Consider the following 21,072-nt stretch of genomic DNA (forward strand, 5'->3'; position numbering starts at 1 on the left):
TTTTTGCTGTCATAAAAGACCTATTCCTTCCAAACCCTCAATTTCCAAATGGGAGTTTACATTGATTGACTAATTGGATAATTTCTAGGTCTTCACTCGGTGTCCTGGAGACTTCCCCCTCCCCCATCTCCTCAATCGATTCATCCTTCTACTTCAATTTTCTTGACATAGTCCTTGCTCCTAAGAGTTTTAAACCCAAGACAGAGGTTGAAATCTAAGGTCAGCCCTCATAATTTAGAATCTTTTTCTTTTTTTCTTTCTTTTTTTCAGGAAAAGGAGCATGGAATTGCTTATCCTGCGTGTGGAGTTACCACCTAATGGGAGGAATCTGTGCCTCGGACTGTCTGGTGGGGGAATACAGAGTGGGAAAGGTACAGAGAGCTGGACATGGTGTGCCTTCCTCTATTTCTGCAGAGGCATGGGAGCTAGTTTTGGCCTGTCATTCTGGGCAAAGTCAAAAAGTCCTAAAATTCCTACACTTGCTCTACTTTTATAATCTTCTACCTCTGCATCATGGAATAATGGTACTACCCACCAGTGGCCTCAATTTCAGTCAAAGGAAGTGAGATGACCTGAGATAAATAATGGAGAAATTAGATAAAAAAGGACCTCAGATTTACCTTTCATTCATTGCTCATGACCTTAGAAGTCCTGTTAGGAACACTACATCAGAATTAAGAAGTTTTGGAGTGCGTGGGGGCTCAGTGGGTTAAGCATCCAACTCTTCATTTCTGCTCAGATTATGATCTCAGGGTCTTGGGATTGAGCCCATGTCAGGCTCTGTGCTCAGCATGGAGTTTGCTTGAGATTCTTTCTCTCTCTTCCTCTGCCCTTCCCCCACTCAAGCTTGCTCTCTCTCTCTCTCTCTCTCTCTCGCTTTCTCTCTCTCTTTCAAATAAATAAATCAAAGAAGAAGAAGAAGAAGAAGAAGAAGAAGAAGAAGAAGAAGAAGAAGAAGAAGAAGAAGAAGAAAGAAATATCTTCTCTCCTACCCCTCTGCTGTCTGACCTGAAATGCCTGAATAATGTCAGAACTACACAACTGCTGTTGATCTTTCGTTTCCTGCCCCCCTGCATGGTGTACTAAGAGAGATATTGTTTCATTTCCTTGCCTAGAAACCATGGATATTCTGAGTTCACTAACTTCTTGTGTTTCCAAACTTTAGAAATTAAGTAAATCTCGCCATGGTGAAATTAACATGATCCAACATATTCACATTAGGAGCTCTCATTAAATCCTTACACTTTGGAGAAACTGAGGATCAGAAAGATTAAATAATTGCTAAAGATCACATGAGTAGTAAGTAACAAAGCTGGGATTGAAACCAGGGGGCCTGGTGGCTAATCCAGGATTTGGTAAAATAATTACAGCTGAGAAAGCACTTTATCAGCGCCCAAAATATGCCAAAGTGCTCAACAAAGGCAATTTCCATTCCTTCCTTTTCTACCATACCATCCTTCCAAAGCACAGAAGTAAAATAGGAAGATATCTTCCCTTATCTACATTTTTAGCACCACCGAAGGAGCAATTTGTCAGATAGGAAGCCACTTTCTCCTTCTCTCTCTACTATTGTCACTGAGATTTCACTGTTTCAGATGAACAGTCACAAATATTATAATGAGGCAGGGCCACAAGAATCTAATAACCACAGAGGCAAATCAGCTTAACGTACATGAGTGAAGGGTGTCGGGTCAAAGAAAAATCCCAGCACAGGCTTGATAAAAAGTCGAATTTAAAAAAAAAAAAAATCGAATTTGAGTGACATCAGAGCAAGTGCTGAGGACTCAATCAACCAGGAGAGCACAAAAAGAGGACCACTGCCATTCAGCTGTCTGTGATGCTGCCATGTGGGAGTGATGACAGTGTTGACAGTGTAGTTTTTAAAGAGAAACTAGGAACTGATTTACAAGTGAAATACTCTAATTTTGAAATGTGGGCAATGAATCAAAAGTTTTTTAAACTGTGAAGGTCAATTTAGTATGAGCCAGACAAAACTTGTTCTTGACCAGATACAGCACATGAGCTGTCAGTTTGTAACTTAAGCTATTCTAGAAGCCTGTTCTCCCACTCTTGTTACCAGTGGATCTCAGATGGAAAGAGCCATCAACGGTTTCCTTCAAGTGAGGACAGTTGGGTCTGTCTTTCATTCTCAACAGTTAAAATGGACCCAGAACAAGCTATCTTTCTACTATCCCCCACATGCCTCTCTCCCTCCCTCATGGGGATAAGATGGAACTCGCACCAGGGAACTCCAGTGCTTTGTTAATTGATCCACACTCAAAAAGAATCCTGATTGTTCTTAACAGGGGGACAATTTTACTTGTGAAAAATGCCATGAAAGCTGCGTGGAATGCAAGGGACCTGGAACCAAAAACTGCACCGTGTGCCCCGCCAGCCTGCTGCTGCTAATGGATGACGGCCGTTGCCTACACTGCTGTAATGTCTCTGATCCCTCCCACACCCAGGAGTGCTGTGACTGCCGGGACACCACAGGTGAGGGGAGTTGAAGAGCAGCCTGCAGAGGAAGGGCCTCTCTTCTGGAAGGGGATGAGAGCAGACGGGAGAGGAGGATGGAAAGTTCTAGAGAATAAATAGAGCTACCTTTTTATTGAGTGCCTGCAATGTGTTTACTGTACCTAGAGCTTTCTGTCCATCAATTCATCTAAGCAATTTTTTTAATTTTTAATTTTTTTAAATGTATTTATTTGAGAAAGAGTGTGTGGGAGCACAAGCAGGGAGGAAGGCCAGAGGGAGAGGGAGAGAATCTTCAAGCAGACTCCCCACTGAGCCTGGAACCCAACTCAAGGCTTGATCCCAGGACCCAGAGATCATGACCTGAACTGAAATCAAGAGTCAACAGCTTAACCAACTAAGCAACACAGGTGTCCCAAGTAGATTTTTTTTTAATGGTCTCTACACCCAACATGGGGGTCTAACTCATGACCCCAAGATCAAGAATCACATGCTCTACCTGCTGAGCCAGCCAGGTGCCCCTGTAAGTAGATATTATTAATACCGTTTTTCAGATGAGGAGACCAAGGCTCTAAGGGTTTGATTAACATACTCGAGTCCATTGCAATGTTAAGGGCTCATCTGGAATTAGAATATAGGCCCTTTGGACTACAAAGCCTGCATTCTTTCCACTGCTGTGCTACCTCTAAAATAATAACTCAAGTTCATCTAGAATCTCATTTTTTTTATTAAAGATTTTATTTATTTATTTTAGAGAGAGAGAGAGAGAAAGAGAGGGCAAGTGAGCAAGCAGGGGGAGGGGCAGAGGGAGAGGGAGAATCTCAAGCAGACTCCCCACTGAGCGTGGAGCTGGACTCAGGGCTCCATCTCACAACCCTGAGATCATGACCTCAGCTGAAACCAAGAGTTGGACACTTAACCAACTGAGCCACCCAAGTGCCCCCAGAATCTCATCTTTATAAATTCACTTTCTTCTTTTTATCCTTCCCTCCTGGGGAAATAAAGCAAAAGAATTATCAAAAAAGCTGATACCAATATTACCTTGATTCTTCTGTAGACTCATTCTATGGAAGTTAGCCAAAATCTAAGGCTCCTCTTAGAGACTTAAGGTATTTTTAAAATGAACTTTCATCAAAGCTAGAAAGAAACAAAACCCCTTTTACCAATTCCCAGGCCCCCAGCTGTCTCCTACCTCCAACTCCATCCATATGCATATGGGTACTTGGTCTTCATAGGCCACAAACTCAGAAAGATCCCAAATGGGGTGATTCCCTCTTAAAAGTATATATGTATATTTTTAAGATATATATATATTTATAGATATATATTATTATCTATATTTATAGATATATTATACATATATATTATATATTAAGATATATATATGATTAATATATTTTTTATTTATATATTTTTTTTTCTTAAAATATATTCTCCAGTCCAAAAGCAGATCATTTCTCTGGGGTTCAGATGTATCATGGCCTGACAAAGAGACATCATATTAATGTGAGCCTGTCCATAAGTGAAGTAAATCTCAGACCCATAGCTGGTACTAGTCATTTTTATTTTTTATCGGCCTTTTCAATTAAATTCTAAAGATTATATTTCCAAAAACTGATTATTTCCTTCTTTTAGCTTTTTTACCCCTACAAACAGCTGGTTTCCCCAGCCCCTCATACATATCCACCTTCAGGGTATGATTGCCTGATATCCACACTATGTCAGCTAAGAATAATAACCCTCATTACATCAATGGCTTTAAATGAAACCAGAAGTGTGTGCACATTGGGTGCAGAGTTTCTTCAGAAACGTTCCAACTAAGAACTATTTACTCAGCTTTCCTGGACCTTCTGCAACACTTGGAGATCCACCTGGGGCAACTCTGCACAAGTCTAAATACTCTTGATTACCTGCTCATTTTTTTACTGAGACACTCTGCTCCTTCAAAGAAACCAGATCACAAGAGTCTGACCCTAACTCTGCAGACCTAAGCCTGGAGAAGAGTAAGACATGATTGCATATGGTGCCTTAGTAATTGAAACAATCTTGAAACATCTTTTATTGATTCTCCTGCCCTAGGCAGTATTTATCTCCAAGTACTGCACACAGATTGCCTATCCATCCCTCTGGTGCTTTAGTATTTCCTCCAGAGAAACACTCTGTGCTGGTATTGCTAATAACAAAAACAATTATGATAGTGCTATTATTTTAGAAGAGGAAATTCTGCTTGATGGGCAAACATCCCATAAGAATGAAAGTTGGGATAAAATAGGCAACTTATTTATCACCAGCAAAAAGAGTGGGAAATACACAGTGGTGATGAATCAGATCCAATTGGCCAGTATGTAATTAGCAAAAATAATTGCCCCTAAAATAATTGGCAGCAGAATTACATCCATTAAGCTAGTATATATAACATACCTAGAATCTCATAAAAGAATCCTGGGGGCAGACCCAGGTGGTTTAGAAACCACCTATGGAAAACTTACCCTGTATTTTAACTTGTACATCCAACAGAGCCTGCTAGTTTTTTCCCTGGTGCTCTCATACTCTCTTTTATTCTCGCCTCTGGTGAGTTAAAGAAGAGGGGAAAAGAAGTGGGTAACTTACCCAAATCATACCACTTGAATAAATGAATGAAAAGTAAGAAAAATGAGCTCATCACTGAACTTGTTGTTTGGTCCTTCCTTCTGTGAGTTTTGGTTACTCCATGTTCTTGATCAAGGCATTGAAACAGAGACCAGAGAATGAACAACAAGGGGCAGAGCTCTCAACTTCAGAAATCTGAATTATGAGAGAAGAGTCCCCTATTATTAAACTTGGTAGTTAGATTTTAAAGAAACTGACTCTCTTCCTGTCAGATTAGAGCTACAGAATGCCATGACACCAAAAACACAGTTGTCAGAAGGTTTGCCCAAATGTTTCCAGTCTATAGCATGCAATTTGGATTCCTGGGTTCAAATTCTGATTGCTTCACAAACAAGTTTTTGCTTCTAGCAAGTGACAAGTCACTTCCTCTCTGTGGGCCTCAGTTTCCTCAACTGTCAAGAAACAGATTGACGTAGTTAATTTCTTTTCTTTTCTTTCTTTCTTTCTTTTTTTTTTTAATTGTTTCATTGAGTGCTACCAATTTGCCCGAGTTAACACAACTTGATATTTAAAACAAATCTTCGGGGGTTCCAGGGTGGCTCAGCTGGCTGGGCATCAGATTCTTGATCTCAGCTCAAGTCTTAATCTTAGGGTCATGAGTTCAAGGCCCTGTGTTGAGCCCTCCACACTGGGTATGTGGAGCCTAATTAAAAATCAATCAATCAACCTGATTCTCCAGTTGATTTGCCTTTTCTCTACATTCAGCTGTGAAGTCTGTTCTGCTAGTCTTTGGGTCATTTCCTGGGTTATTTACATTGATGTGGGTGTTATCTAGATGTGTTGAGGTGAGCCTAGGATCCCCCTACACCACCATCTTCTCTGGAATTCTGACCTAAGCAATTTCTAAGGCCCCACACAGCTTCAAGAGTCAATGGTTTGGGGACACCTGGCTGGCTCAGTCAGCAGAGCAAGTGACTTGTGATCTTGGGATCATGATTTTGGGCTCTACATTAGGCATAGAGGCTACTTTAAAAAAAAAGTCAATGGTTTTATAAATAATCTTCTCTGCCCTTGAATATTGGACCAGGTTGAAGATACCTGGGGAGAGGAATCAGTCTTAGAGAAAGTAGGAGTTGAAACAAAAAACAGCATTTAGCAGTAACTGAAGCACAAGCCCAGATGGAATATTTTTCTTAAGAGGGAAATAGAAAAATCGATTGGTCAGATTGGAGACTTGGTGACTGACTCACAAGGTATGAGGATGAGGGGACTCTATTTCTCAAACTGACCTTCATCCTAGAAGGGTTTGTTGATATCACCAGATGCCAACTGGGACTCTCAGCGGGGTACACAATGCAATTCTGTAGCATGGTGTGCACTCTAGAAAAATCAGAGACAGTGATTCTACCATTTTGGTTTTCAAAGATAAAGCAAAGTTTTTTACCTCAGAAATTAATTTTCCTCATTCCATTTCTTCTCTTCCACCCTTCCCCTCTCTGCCCTTCTCTGGGGTCTTCTTCCAACAGAGGAGTGTATCCTTCAATCAAGTGAAATAGGGCCTGCCGGTGAGCATACCAAGACTGCCCTGTTGATCACATCCTCTGTTATGCTGGTGCTTCTGCTTGGGGCAGCTGTGATTGTCTGGAAGAAATCTCGGGGCCGAGGTGAGCCCGTGGCAAAGCCCGGCTATGAGAAGCTGGCTGACCCTAATAAGTCATATGTGTCCTATAAGAGCAGTCATCATCAAAGCACCAGCTTTGAAGAGGATCAGGTGATTGAGTACAGGGACAGGGACTATGATGAAGATGATGATGATGACATTGTCTACATGGGCCAAGATGGCACTGTTTACCGGAAATTTAAGTATGGGCTGCTGGATGATGATGAGGAGGATGAGCTGGAATACGATGATGAGAGTTACTCCTACCAGTAGGCAAGAGGCCACCACCCCCCCAACTCTGCCCCGTTCCACTCACAGGCATGTTTGCGGGTGTTACAGTTTGGGGGTTTTATCCCCACACAACAGGCTGACGTGTGAGTGTTTGTATCGGTCCCCTTAACCATAAGTCGAGCTAGAGTATGGAAGAAAGCTGAAATAATTAGTTCTTCTTTGGAGTGGCTAAACTCAACCAACCGTAACTGAGAAACAAGGATAAAATTCAGAGGGATTTTTCTCAGAATAATAAATCAAAATTACAGAAAGTAAAAAAAGTGAGATTTGTACATTTCATGGGATTAAAAAAAAAAGTGGACCTATTGGGGATTCTGTTTCTCAGCTATGTTGTGGAGATATTTTCTGCCTTCTGGGATTCTGATATTTCTGTAAATGATTTTCTGGGGGGTTTGGGAGACAAAAGAGTTGTTTGTCTCAGGAGATTTTTCTCCCCCATTAGCTATCTTTAGGCAAAGGTCAGTTCTGTTAGGACCAGCTAAAGGTTTTCCTCCTCATGCTCTTTATCACTGGCCTCCAGACTGTCCCTGGGGAGCAGAAGACACTACCTGTGCTAAGGGTGTTCACAACCTACTTGGAGATGAGGCACGAAAAGGAAGCCAGCATCAGAGCCAAGGAACTATGTGCTCCCTGAGCTCTGGCTCCTCTGTAGAAATCCACAGTCACTGTCCTAGGGGCAGAGCAAGCTCAGGCAGGACAAGGGAGCAGCAAGCCAGTAGGACAGGAATCATTACATTCCCAAGAATTGCAGCATTATACTCTCATGATTTTTGTGGTCGGAAACACCAGCTAAGACATTAAGTAATAAAAGAAAAATGGTAGTGTTAACCCGACATAAAATGGGATAAAGTGACGAGAACTACATCCACTCTGAAAAAAAAAGTTTTTAGCTACCAAATCAAAAAGCTTTCATCGACAGCCTGTCACAGACTGAGAGCTCCCTGAGAGACATGCAAACAACTTGTTAATATTAAGAGGATCCTTATAGAAAAAGTTGGAACGGATTCTCTAATGTGGGAAATCCCAACGTCCTGCTTATGAGCCTAATCCAGCCGCCCACTGGCCTTCCAGCACTCTCTACCACTCTGATCCATTTCTAGACATTCTAGGCTCTCCTTGGTCCACTCTCCTGTCAAGTACATGTTTGGATTTGTGCACTGGGCCATTGTGTGAAATTACATACTCAGGATTTTGCAGATTTTCTTATCCAAGCAGAAGTTACAGGCAGTCCTGTGAAGGGATCACGAAAAATGACATTTTCAGATGACAATGCTGCTCATTAAAAAAATTTGTCACACACCTCCCATGTAATAGATATCGAGCTACATAATTCTTTTAAGAAGAAAGTCACCCCACTTAATACCATGACTGCATGAGTTTAGCACCATTATTATCCTGTTTTTATAGGAAACCTAAGACTTTTGAGAGGGTAAGTAAATAGCCCGAGGTCACAGAAAGCTAATCAAGATTCAGGGAAAAAGAATGACCCTGAAGTGCATAGTCTTAGTAGCTATACTATACTGGCATATAATAAGAAGCAACCTAAATGTAGTAAAAGAGTGTATATTATCTTATTTCATGATATGGCAACAATATTACCCTTACTAAATTCATGCATTCTCCTTTTCTTTTAATATAACGTATCACTGATGCAGAAAATCTCTGTGAAGAAGCCTTCCATGTACTGAAGGCCTCAGTGTTTCTTTAGGGGAATTCTCTTAAAACAAAGGCTGGCAAACTTTTCTCTCGAAAGGGCCAGATAGTAAATACTTTAGGCTTTGCACAACCATCAACTCCGCCATGTGGCACAAAGGCAGCCAATCCAGAACAAATAATGGGCTGTGTTCCAATTATACTTATTTAGGGGCAGTGAAATTTGGATTTAAGGTAATTTTCACATATCATGAAATATTGTTGTTCTTTTGATATTTTTTTGTCTTCCAGCACTTAAAAATGTAAAGCCATTCTTAGCTCAGGGGAGTCCAAAAACAGGTAATGGGCCAGACTGGCTAACAGACTTAGCCTGCCGACCTCATCTTAAAAAAAATATAAATAAATATCTGCCGACCTCATCTTAAAATATATATATATATATATATATATATATATATATATACATTCTCAAGAGTCCATGTGTTTTTATACACATATGATATACTTCCAGCATTTTTGATCATTTAAAATCATCTCTTCAAAATCTATCTGAAGTTCTAATAGTTCTCTTTTCAATCCTTAGAAGTTAAAAATAGGTGTAAGATAGCCATCGTATCAATGGAAGCCTTTCTTATCCTTTGCTGTAAAATTACAGAATTATAGTCTATGCAAAAGAGTAATTTTGTTCAATTTTGTTCTGTGTTGTTCTTCTTCCCTGATTAATTCTAAAGCCCTGATAGACTGAGTTGGACCATTTCTTTGTGCAGCCTGGAAATTATTTCCCAAGGGAAAAAAAATATCTGTGTTTATGAAACACAGGTAAAGATTAAATGAGGTTGAGATAACCATGAATACAAAGAAAAATTGTGTTGTTACCTTATGTGAGCCTGGTAAAAGGCTAGTATTGTGTGTTGGTACCATCTGACATCTTTCCTTCTTTGTTCTTGATCATGCCACGTTATCCTCAGACTTCTTTTGCCTACTATGTGAACAACTGTCTAAAGAGATAAATACGCGGTTGGAAACAAAGTCACTTTTTGGTTTTCTGTTTGCAAGTAACTTGGAAATATTAAGAGGATCTTATAGACTGGAAATGCACCAAGAGGCTGAGCAAGGGCTTGGAAGGTTCCAGTTCATATAAAGCAATTTTAAAATTGGAAACAAAATTAAATCAAGACCAGATAATGAAATGGGGACTGGCTTATTAACAGCTTATTTCAGAGCACATTGTGTGCTTGGTAGTATCCTTTACCAACTAAGGTACACACTACAATGCTGTTTGTTAAGAGCACTGTTTTTCTTCTTTTTGTCTTTCTATTTTCAATGACTAAAGCTAGTCATAGCAGTTATGAAGCTTCTTCCTAAAAATTGGTCCAATCTGTCTGTCAACCCCACCATCACTGACTCAGTAAGGTCCGCAGTCTCTCTCATCTGGACCTTTCCTGCTTCCTCCTGAATTTTGCTGAACTTCAGTCTTTTTATTTCTCCCAATTTACCCTCTATCCCTCTATCAAAGATCCACCAGATCTTTGGTCCACCAGCCCATTGCATTCAGGGCTCCCCATCATCCATGCTGACTTTGACATTCAAATATTGCAAGACAGAGCCACTGCCTCTATTACCCACCAGTTCCCACCTCTCCTTATTTTCCAGATTCCCCATGTGTCCTGAATTGCTTCTAAGCTATCCAAGACAACATCTTGTTATTTCCCATCCTTGGGCACACATTGTTCATTCTCCTTGGAATATTCTTCCCTGACACTGACCAGTTGGAAACTTCCCGACCATCCTTTAAAATCATTTTTCCTTCCTCTAACTTCTCCTGGGAGGTCTCCTTTGACCACCTTGAAGATCAATCACTTTCTCACCTCTCTGCTATCTATATGCTCTGTGCATACAGTTTCTCACATCACATTGTGATGTAACTATTTAATTATATATCTGTATCTACTAAAAGAGGGGTAGCTACTTGATTCCCTAGGGTGCCAACTATTCTCTTTCCAGAACCTGGCACAGTGCCCAGAATTTGGTGAGAAATCAAGAACTCTTGGTGGAATTGAATTATAAGAAGCCAGGGTTCACATATATGAAACAACTAGACAATGATAATGGTCCTGAGTGCAGAGTTAAGTGGGAAGGGGGAAGGAGAGGTGGTGTCAGTCAAGCAGAAGTACAAGACAACTGCAAATTCAAGCCTTAGGGGGTGGGTGCTTTCATGGGGGAGATTCGTGCTTTGACTTAATTTGAAAAAGAGGATGTGGAAGATAGTCCTCAAAACACTCACTGGAGTTAATAAGTAGTTGATTTGAATTTCATGATGGCAGTAGTGATAATATTAATTAATAGTGATAATATTAGTAGTGATAATATTAATTTACCAAGTATGTATTAAGAATGACTATGTGCCAGACATCGTTCTAGATCCTAGGAAACACCAGCAAGTGGAACCAACCAGATCTTGGGTCCTAAGGAGCTTCTGATCTAGTTTGGGAGAAAAAAAATAAATCATAACAATACCATTTTTGATGCCTTCTATGTGTCAAACATAGTCATAGGCACTTTTTTCATATGATCTTATTTAATCTTTACAACACACGTGCTATGGAGCAGTAATATGATTCTCTCTTTACAAATGGATAACCAAGGTGGTGTCAGAATGTTTGCGAGTGGTCCAACTGGGATTTGAATCTAGGACTTTCAAGTCCCTGTTTTTTCTTCTAACTGAAGAATGAACCTAGCCTCTGTCAGTAATCCTTGTATCTCTCCCATTTGGAGGTTAGTTTTAACTGTACAGAATTTATAGGAACAATGAATCACCAAGGGTGATGCCAGTGAGCATGAATGAGATCCTGCAGTTCAAAGGCATCATCTTGCCTGAGGGTCAAGGACAAAACAAATTTTTTTAGGTAATTGTAGACATTAACTATATATAAGTTAACACATTAAAACTCAAGATAAAGACTTACGTCCTTATTGCATAAATTTGACACTGAAATAGACATTTCAAGATCTGTTCAGAGTTAAGGAGGTCTGCTCCAGAGTTCATGAAAAAAGAAACTGCAGTGTCCTACCCAAGCTTAGATGCCATCAATTAAAATAAACAGTATTCTGCATTTTCACTAAAATGAAATAAATGAAATAAATAGATTGTGTTTCAAAGAGAAACAAGAATTCTGTTAATGCCTGCCTGGCACAGACTTTGAATCTAACTGATCACCACATATCAACAACATCTGATAATGAATAAATGAGGCCAAAATTTAAGGATGTATTTGGGGTTTCACATTTAAAGCTACCTATGGGGATCCCTGGGTGGTGCAGCAGTTTAGCGCCTGCCTTTGGCCCAGGGCGCAATCCTGGAGACCTGGGATCGAATCCCACGTCGGGCTCCCAGTGCATGGAGCCTGCTTCTCCCTCTGCCTATGTCTCTGCCTCTCTCTCTCTCTCTCTGTGTGTGACTATCATAAATAAATAAAAATTTAAAAATAAATAAATAAATAAATAAATAAAGCTACCTATGTCTACCTTGCATTGTTCTCAACATAGGCAAAAAAAAAAAAAAAAGAAAACGCCAACAAAAAGTTATACAGATGAAGAAGAGAGATAAGAGGGATGATGTCTGTTCTGTTTACTTCTATTTCCTTAGTGACTTACAGATCTAATGGTACAAAAGCAAATATCTGTTGGCATAAAGGCAAATATCTGTTGAGTGATTATAGGTATAATAACAATTGCATATAGGTGCCTCGTGAGCTCAGAGTATACACCAGAACTAGGTCCTGTGGCCAACCTTAGCTGTAAAGAAGGCTTGAAAGCAAATATCTGATAAAGAGTAATGAGATTGATTACCCTGCTGCGTTTAGAAAAATCATGACTCATCTTCTGGGACTTTGCCATCCACAATTAAAGTTTTCCATTGTCGAAAAATAAAAAAAAATAAAAATAAATAAAGTTTTCCATTATAAAGGAAGAGGAAAGTAGAGCAGTGGAGCTGTTAGATAAACCTGATAAGAATGTCCCTCACTCTAACAAAAGTGTTCATTGATAAGAGCTGACCCCAGCTGCCAAAGGGAACTGATAGAAGGCTAATTAAACCATTCCATGGAGCTAATGTGTGTCTGTAAAGAAGAGAATGATAATGCAAGAGCAGAACAAGATGGAAGCCTGGAGAATTACCAGCCCTCTATGACACCGTTATCAGGGAAGCCTCTTCCCTGGCCAGGAGTGGGATTCTGCACCAGACATAAATTCTGCTGTATCCTTGAGGCCGCTTTTAGTTAAAAATTACAGAAAGGTCAACCCAAACAGGTTTCAATACAAAAGGAATTTGTTGGCTCATTTAATCAAGAAGCCTAGGGTGGGATCAAGTACTGCTGGAATGGAGCTCAAACCATCCTCAGGTTCTGGTTGACCTCCATTGCTCCTCCCTGTCTCTTGCTGTGGAGGCCCCCTTTCCAGTGAGAAAGGGGGCCACCCCTCAATGTGACAAACTTTGCATTCTCTTGGGTCCACCTACCATAGGAAAAAGTCCCACCTTACTCCGATGCAAGTCTCAAGAACAACTTTCATGGTATCTCATTGGCACCTTACTCCGATGCAAGTCTCAAGAACAACTTTCATGGTATCTCATTGGTTCAGAAAAGGCATTTGCCAGTTTCCATGGTGTAAATACACCCATTGTGGCCAATTTCAAGGTTCAAACATGATGTCACTTGATGTAGAGCCTGGAAGAAATGTGAAGCAGCAAACCCTTACAGTATTTCTGCCATACAGATGCCTTAGAAACAAAAATAGCCTCAGGAGCATAACTAACAGTAAAATGTAAAATGATTAGGAAGTGATGAGTTTGGGGTATTTGTTACCTATGTTTCTAATATAACCTCTTCAACTGAAAGTTTTATAACTGAATTTTTAATAATTGCCATGTCTGACAACTGACTCAGAAGATTCCTGAACAATTAACAACTGGCTTTCAGCGGCCAGGACGAGCCAGCTTCAACACACCATGTTTTTTAGATAGAATCTTTCCGTCTGTGAGTTCTGTCTTATCAAATCTCTTATCCAGAAATTCCTGTCTTTTTTTACAAAATAATTACTTGTTTGCTCATTTCCACCAGCAATCAAAGTAAAACAAATTTAACGAATAATAATGTTTTAGCAAAGACTTTTTTTTTTCTTTTAAAGATTTTTTTATTCATGAGACACACACACACAGAGAGGCAGAGACACAAGTAGAGGGAGAAGCAGGCTACCTGCAAGAAGCCCAGGATCACGCCCTGAGCCAAAGGCAGACACTCAGAGATGAGCCACTCGGGCATCCCTAGCAAGGACTTTTAATTACAGCACACGATTCTGGAGTTCTGTTCCAGTGCTACCTGTAGTGACGTGGACTGTCTTGTGTATTACTTGGCAGAGAGTAAGCCAATGTATTCATTTGTATTACTGCATAAGAAACTACTACATATATAGCAACTTCAAGTAATATGCATTTATTATTTCACAGTTTATTTCACAGCATTTATAACCCAGAAATGCAGGTAGGCTTGACTGAGTTCTCACAAGGGCAAAATCAAGATGCAAGCCTCTTACCTGGAGGCTTTGGAGAAAAACCGTTTTGCAAGGTATTCAGGTGGCCAGCAGAATTCAGTTTCTGGGAGCTCTAGGATGGAGGGCCGCACTACTTTTCTGGCTGTTGACCAGGGATCACTTTTAGTTCCTAGAAGCCACTCTGGAGTACCAACTCCATTTACAAAAAAAGTTTCACTTTTGCTTATAATTTAAAGCTACTTTGAAGTAATTTGCACTCTAAAAGTAAGTTTATAAAGACTATACAAAATATGCTACAATAGTTACAGGTAATAATAAGCAAGATATAAAAGTTTAAATACACTACCATTTCAAGTGTATTTCTAAAATTAAAAACCTTATGTGGATTATGTAGGCTGAACTGTAGAAAACAAATAACATTATCTGCCCCCCCCCCAATAGTTTAATATTAAAGTGAAAAAAACAAATGTGTATACAAATAACCCAAGATGAGGGGCAATGCAAGCAATGCAATAATTCGGGGGGCGGGAACAATAAAACCATTAGAACATAGAGGCTGTGAGAAAAAGCAAATTGATACCTCTACATGCTTTTTTAGAGGGAAAAGACATTTATTCTCCCAATAATACAAGTGGGAGAATAAAAGTGTCTGCCAACTTCAGTAAGAGTGAGCACTAAGCCTCTATCTCAACTTTCCTGACCTCTGTAAACGGACAAACACAATAGGGCACCTAGCTGGCCCAGTCGACAGAGCATGCGACTCTTGATCTCTGGGTGGTGAGTTTGAACCCCATGTTGGGTGTCAAGATTATGTAATAAAAAATAAAACCATGAACACTTCTCACATGAACTTGAACTCACAGATCTATTTCAGCTACATGTGATAAAGACTATCGGTCATCCTGCATCCTCTGCAAACCTGGGGAGGTTATTGCAGAGGCAGACCTGGCAAGCAGACACTGTATGTGGTGAACTCCACTTTCTCTTTGCATCATTTCCCCTCATGTTCTTGTTTCTCAGGGAACCAGAGAGCTTAAGTGGGAAAGTTGCATAATTTTCCAAAGACTTTGGCTCAGGGGCAGCTCCACGATGTGCCCTCACTGCAGTTTCTCTTAATAATAATAATAATCTCATGCTATCCATTCAGATACTATTCCTAGGTATGAAGCCCCCCTTTTTAAAAAATCTTGGTGGGTGATGCCCCAACTAGACTCACCACTTCTGTATTCAGTTTTATAAAGATGATTTGGCATCACAGAAATACCATGAGTTTGAGAATTAAAGATTCCTGGGATAGAATTCCAGCTCTGACCCTTTCTCATGTGGAATCTTGAGCAAGTTACTGAAGTTTCTCTGATTCCTCGCTTTGTGTGGAAAACTTGAACTCCAGACCCTGGAAGGTTGCCAGGAGGAATGAATGACATTAACGTACGCAATGCGCCTGGTATACAGAAGGGGTCCTATAAGTGCTAACATCCCGCCGCTCCCTCTCATCTCATTTTAGTAGTAGTGAAAGCTTCTTTAATAGTCTCCCTCCCATGAGCCTGTACCTTGAAAGGATTTGTGAGGCAAGATCACATGAGGGAGAGAAAAGTAGACTTAATCTTCCCTACACACTTAATCTGGAAGCAAATACACACCCCCTGGGCCCCTTTTGCCTTCTCCTGCAAAGCAGATACTGTTGGATGAGTGGCTTTATATAAGCATGTCATTAACCGGATTTTCTTACTTGATTTCTCAGCAGATAGGGAAACAGGAGACTAATTCTTTCAGAAATCAGTGCTTTGTTTCAAAGCCGGGAGGAAATCAACCCATTCCTCACTGAAGTGATAAAAGTTTTGGCTAAAGGGCCACACAGTCAATAAATATGTTGGCCAAATGCTTGACCTCTAATAAAATGTGTCCATCTCTCCACACCTTCTCACTCTAAAAAGCAACCTCGGCTCTGCTCCCAGCAGAATAGTGTTTTGTTCTCATTGTTTTGGGTAATCTCCACACTCAACATGGGGCTTGAACTCATGACCCCGAGATCAAGAGTCGAGTGCTCTCCCAATCGAGCCAGCCAGATGCCCCAGAATAGCTTCTTCATGCAAATCCTATGTATACCTCGACCATCCAAGAGAATCCACGCTTCTACAGTACACACCCCTCCTTCCTCCCCAAGTCATGAAAAATCACATTAGAGTTTGCCTACGAAGCCACAGGGAATCTTCAGAGTGTGCTGAGAACATGGACCAGGAAGAACAGCAGTCAAGCTATTTCTAGGTCACCTTGACTATGAATCCATGTAGAAAAACCTTTAGGTTATAGGATTCGAAAGCAGTCTGAGAAGAGTCAGGAAAGTAGGCCTGTCTGGACAGTGGAGCTGAGAACCCATGAAAGCATCCTCTCCTTTGTCTCTTTGGCCCCCAAATGGCTGTGAGTGGAGGACAGCCTTGAGAACATCTTGGTCCCCACTGAACACAGCCAGCTGATGCCTGGCAGCAAGGAGCCATGGACCTCAGACGTCAGGCTGCAACTGGGGCTCTACCAACAAGACAGGCAACAGTGGCAGAACATCAAGTCAGACAACCAGGTGGACCGGTTGCAGCAAAACCCCACAGTCTGGGTGCCCTAAGATGGTCCACAGGTGGCGCAGCTGACCCCTGAACAACACGGGTTCCAAAGGCATGGGTCCACCTGCCTGTGGATGTTTTCACTAAGTACACAACAGTACTGAGAATCTGTTTCCTCTTCCTCGTGATCTTTTTTTTTAGTATTTTATTTATTTATTCATGAGAGACACAGAGACAGAGAGACAGAGACATAGGCAGAGGGAGAAGCAGACTTCCCCTGAGCCTGGAGCCTGATGTGGGACTCAATCCCAGGACCTTGGGATCATGACCTGAGCTGAAGGCAGATGCTCACCCGCTGAGCCACCCAGGCGTCCCTTCCTCATGATCTTCTTAATGACATCTTCCTCTCCATAGCTCACTTTAATACAGCAGTATTACAAGTATATCACACATAACATACAAACCAGGTGTTGATCGACTGTCGATGTCATCAGCAAGGCTTCCAGTCCACAATAGGCCATTAGCAGTCAAATTTTGGGGGAGTCAGAAGACATGGGTGGATTTTTGATGGTGTGGGAAATGGGCGCCCAACTCCCAGGCTGCCCAAGGTCAATTGTATTTAGTCTGGGTTCCAGACTGCAGGTCTTGGGGTGGCAAGCTTCTAAGGGGGGGTAAGGGGCTTGAGGACTGTTTTCAGTATTGATGTGTTCCTCCAACAAAGGAACACAGAAAGCAAACCAAATTGCTAATCAACAAGTGGCCGGGCAAAGAATCCTGGACAAAGGAGTGTTCAGCTGGACTCTGTGATGCACATCCTATGAGGGGTCTTTGTGGCTGCTACTCCTCAGATGCTCCAAGGACACTGACTTTCCCTCTCTCAGCCTGGGATTGGAATTTTTATTCCCTGTGATCCCTTTGGCCCAACTCTGTGCTGAGTCCTTCACTGCCTCTGTGACTTCCCTTTGCAGCACAGCTGTATAACATCTGGATAATTTCTCCTTCCTGTTTGTTGATTTTCACTTTTCAAGAGCTGTTTGCTCTTTGCCTGTTGGATCAGCTCCATCCCCTGTAGGTGGATCTCTGGTGGCCTTAAGTAGGCTTGTCACCTCACATTTTCTCGTGAGCACAAATGGAACTAATGTGTGTGAAAGTCTGTTCTAAGCTGTAAGGTGCTACACCAAGGCGATCATTTCTCTGTTCACCTGTGTTGTCACTTATCCTGTGGAAACTGGGACATTATCAAACTATACAGTCAGGCAAACCATCTGGAGGTGGTTTCTCAGAAAACTGGGCAGCTACATAATCTGTAAATGTACAAATTAAGGATTTCAAAATAGTGAGCAGCAGAGCACCGAATCTAAGCCTGGGGCCCTTGTCCTTCTAAGCCGCCAGCCCTGGGCAATTGCCCAGGTGACTCACCTTTGAAGCCGAGGAGAATTTCAATATATTGAGGTTGATGCAAGGCTTGCAAAAATGCATCAGTTACTGCATCTACCTCCACTCCTAGTAGGTCAAAGAATTCAGATACAAGGGTGGTAGAGTTGGAAGAAAGGGAAGAAGATCTCTTCAAGATCCACAAACCGTGGAGCTTCAAGGCAAACCCCACTGAAGAGAGCCATGAAAAGCTTCATGAAAGAGAGCTGCCGGTCACTCTGGGTATCTGCATTCCCATCTTGGCCCGTGTGACACTGGCCATGTCATCTGGGGTAATGCATGTGGCCTCCTGTACTGTAACTTGCAAACTGCACAACTGAGGTGCAAACTTCTCCTGTGGCTGTTTCTAGAGGCGGCTCTTGGCCCTTTTGGAAAAGGTACACGGGACACATGATGACATGGGGCTTCCCCTAGGTGCGGCAATGGGCAGGGAGGGCTGTAGCTGGTCCCACCTGGTCCCAACTCAGCTTCCCCAACCCCCTCCTGGTTCCCACTCACTCTGGGCTAAAAGCTAAACCAGAAAAGAGCCCCCACCCCATCAATTTGTTAATTCCCTATGCAAGCTGCTAGGAAGTCTCTGTCACCTTCTAAAGGACAGGAGGGCGTGGGAGGAAGGGCTGGCCACACTCACCGCGCCGTGACCTCCCTCGGGTTGGGTTGTGACATCATAGCCCTGTTTACATAGCTGAGGATCATAATGCCAGGAGGGAGGGCGAGGACCACACCACATCCCCCACTCTTGCTTTCCTGCTGGCTTCTCAGCTGCTCTGAGCCAGCAAAGAGTAGAGAAATCCGTGATTCTCCTCTGACATTTGGCACCATCTGTTTCCTCTCTCACTCCTTTCCCAAAAACTTTTTTCAGTAAACACTGTGAAATAAACACTAGAGGATGTATACAAGAGCAAATTCATCTTTCCTGAAATGCTGGCTTTTGGAGACCTTTGGCATCTGCTGAAAAGCTTCCTGTGGTCCTTTTTCCTTCCACAGCTGGAAGGTACTGGAAAAACTGAAGGGACACGATGCTCCTTTATTTACTGCATCTGGGTGAAGCAAGGAGAGTCTGTGATTCCTTCCCCAGAAACGCACTCAAATCACCCAGAGTCCTAAAATATACCTGCAACCACATGGAGGTGATGATGGTAAAGCTGAATAAGCTGAACCTCTCCTGGGAGACTGCCTGTGTTTCCTCGGAGTCACAGCCATCAACGCTAGCACCAAGCAGAGTGCTGGCACACAGTAGTGGCTCTGTAAATATTTGTGGAATGCCTGTCTGCTCGCAGAAATCATTATCCACCACTGACCCAAACTTGACTCTCTGCATGGAATCTAGGGAGGAGTTTGCTGTGTCCGGCAGTGTTATCTTTGGGGGGCGGAGAGGGGGAAAAGGACCACCTTACACCGGTAACCAGCACTGTCTCAGGTACTATCAGTAGCGCTTTGCATCGTTCAGCTCCTTTGATCCTTATAATCATCATAACAACCCTATGGGGGAGGCACTGTTGTTTCCCTTGTTTCACAGATAAGACACTAAGGGAGGTAAAATAACTCACCTGAGGGCTCCAGGGTGGCTCAGTCGGTTAAGTGTCCAACTCAGGTCATGATCTCAGGGTCGTGAGATCTGAGCCCCATGTCAGGCTTGGAGTTGGCTTGGGATTCTCTCCCTCCCCCCTTCTCTCTCTCTCTCTCTCTCTCTCTCTCTCGGATAATAAATAAAACCTAAAAAAAAAAAAAAGAAAAAGAAAAAGAAATAAAAATAACATGCCTCCTTGCATAGAAACTGAGACAGCTTCTTTTTCATTTCCCAGATGGTAGCTACCTGATTCCTCCAGAACCAAACACAGGAGGGCAAATTAAAATAGGGAATGCCAATTTCTTTTCTTTTGACTTCAACCCACAATATAAAATTTAGACCAACGCCTCTTTATAAAACTAAAGCAAAAGTTTGGGGAAAGAATACTTATCCAAATTATATTTTTTCATCACATTCTAAGTTTTTAAGCTGACCAAAATCCACATTTGATTTCACAATGCATACTTTTTTTTTTTAAAGATTTTATTTATTCACGAGAGACACAGAGAGAGGGGCAGAAACACATAGGCAGAGGGAGAAACAGGCTCCCTGTGGGGAGCCCAGTGCAGGACTCTATCCCAGGACCCCAGGATCATGACCTGAGCCAAAGGCAGACGCTCAGCCACTGAGCCACACAGGTGCCCCTAACAATGCATGCTTTAAAATAAATAAATAAATAAATAAATAAATAAATAAATAAATAAATAAACAAGCAAACAAACAAACAAACACCTGGGATAGATATATGATAGATTAAAAACAAAACAAACCAGTATCATGTAAGAGCCCAGCTCTAAGCCCTGGTTGGTGTTAAGCCCATGTGTTTGGAGGATTCCCTTAGGAGCAATCTAATTGCAATGTCTGTGTGCACCCAAAGCTCTCTTGAGGTCCCTCAGATGCTGGGCTTCTGGAAATCCTCCTCTGCCCATCTTCTGGATCACTGCACTGCTCCAGATTGCCATCTTAGGTGGAGTTCCTCGCAGATTTGGCTCCAGCCATATCCATACATCTGGTCCCTGAGAAGCAAGCACCTTTGCTTTCTTTCCTCACCCCTTTTTTTGAGAGTATAAGAGCCATGTTCTCTCTCTGCTCTGTTGTCAACAGCCAATCTAGCCACGGATCCTCATACCATCTTTGTATCCTACCTCCCGACCTAGGAAACACAAGTTCTCTGCTAACTGAAAGGGGTACAAACAGAGCTACTGATATCATTTCCAAAAGAGCTTTCTTTCCCTTCCTAACTCCACTCTTCTAAAGGCAAGACGGTGATGGACAGAACGGGTTTCTTGCATTCTCTCAGC

The 21,072-nt window shown here is 41.8% G+C and overlaps 1 protein-coding gene across 2 annotated transcripts in view; it reads left to right on the forward strand.

The window, feature by feature from the left end:
* The window catches only part of PCSK5 (proprotein convertase subtilisin/kexin type 5), a 449,210-nt gene extending 441,938 nt beyond the window's left edge, over positions 1-7,272 (forward strand). For both annotated transcript variants that reach the window (XM_026001533.2, XM_072762655.1), the window contains 3 exons: positions 271-371; positions 2,307-2,493; positions 6,588-7,272. In XM_026001533.2, coding sequence (XP_025857318.2) covers positions 271-371; positions 2,307-2,493; positions 6,588-6,994 — 695 coding nt within the window. In that variant the 3' untranslated portion in view covers positions 6,995-7,272. The remainder of the gene's footprint in view (positions 1-270; positions 372-2,306; positions 2,494-6,587) is intronic.
* Positions 7,273-21,072: the final 13,800 nt, after the last annotated feature.

This window comes from Vulpes vulpes, chromosome 1 (genome assembly GCF_048418805.1).
Source record: "Vulpes vulpes isolate BD-2025 chromosome 1, VulVul3, whole genome shotgun sequence".
NCBI lineage: Eukaryota > Metazoa > Chordata > Mammalia > Carnivora > Canidae > Vulpes > Vulpes vulpes.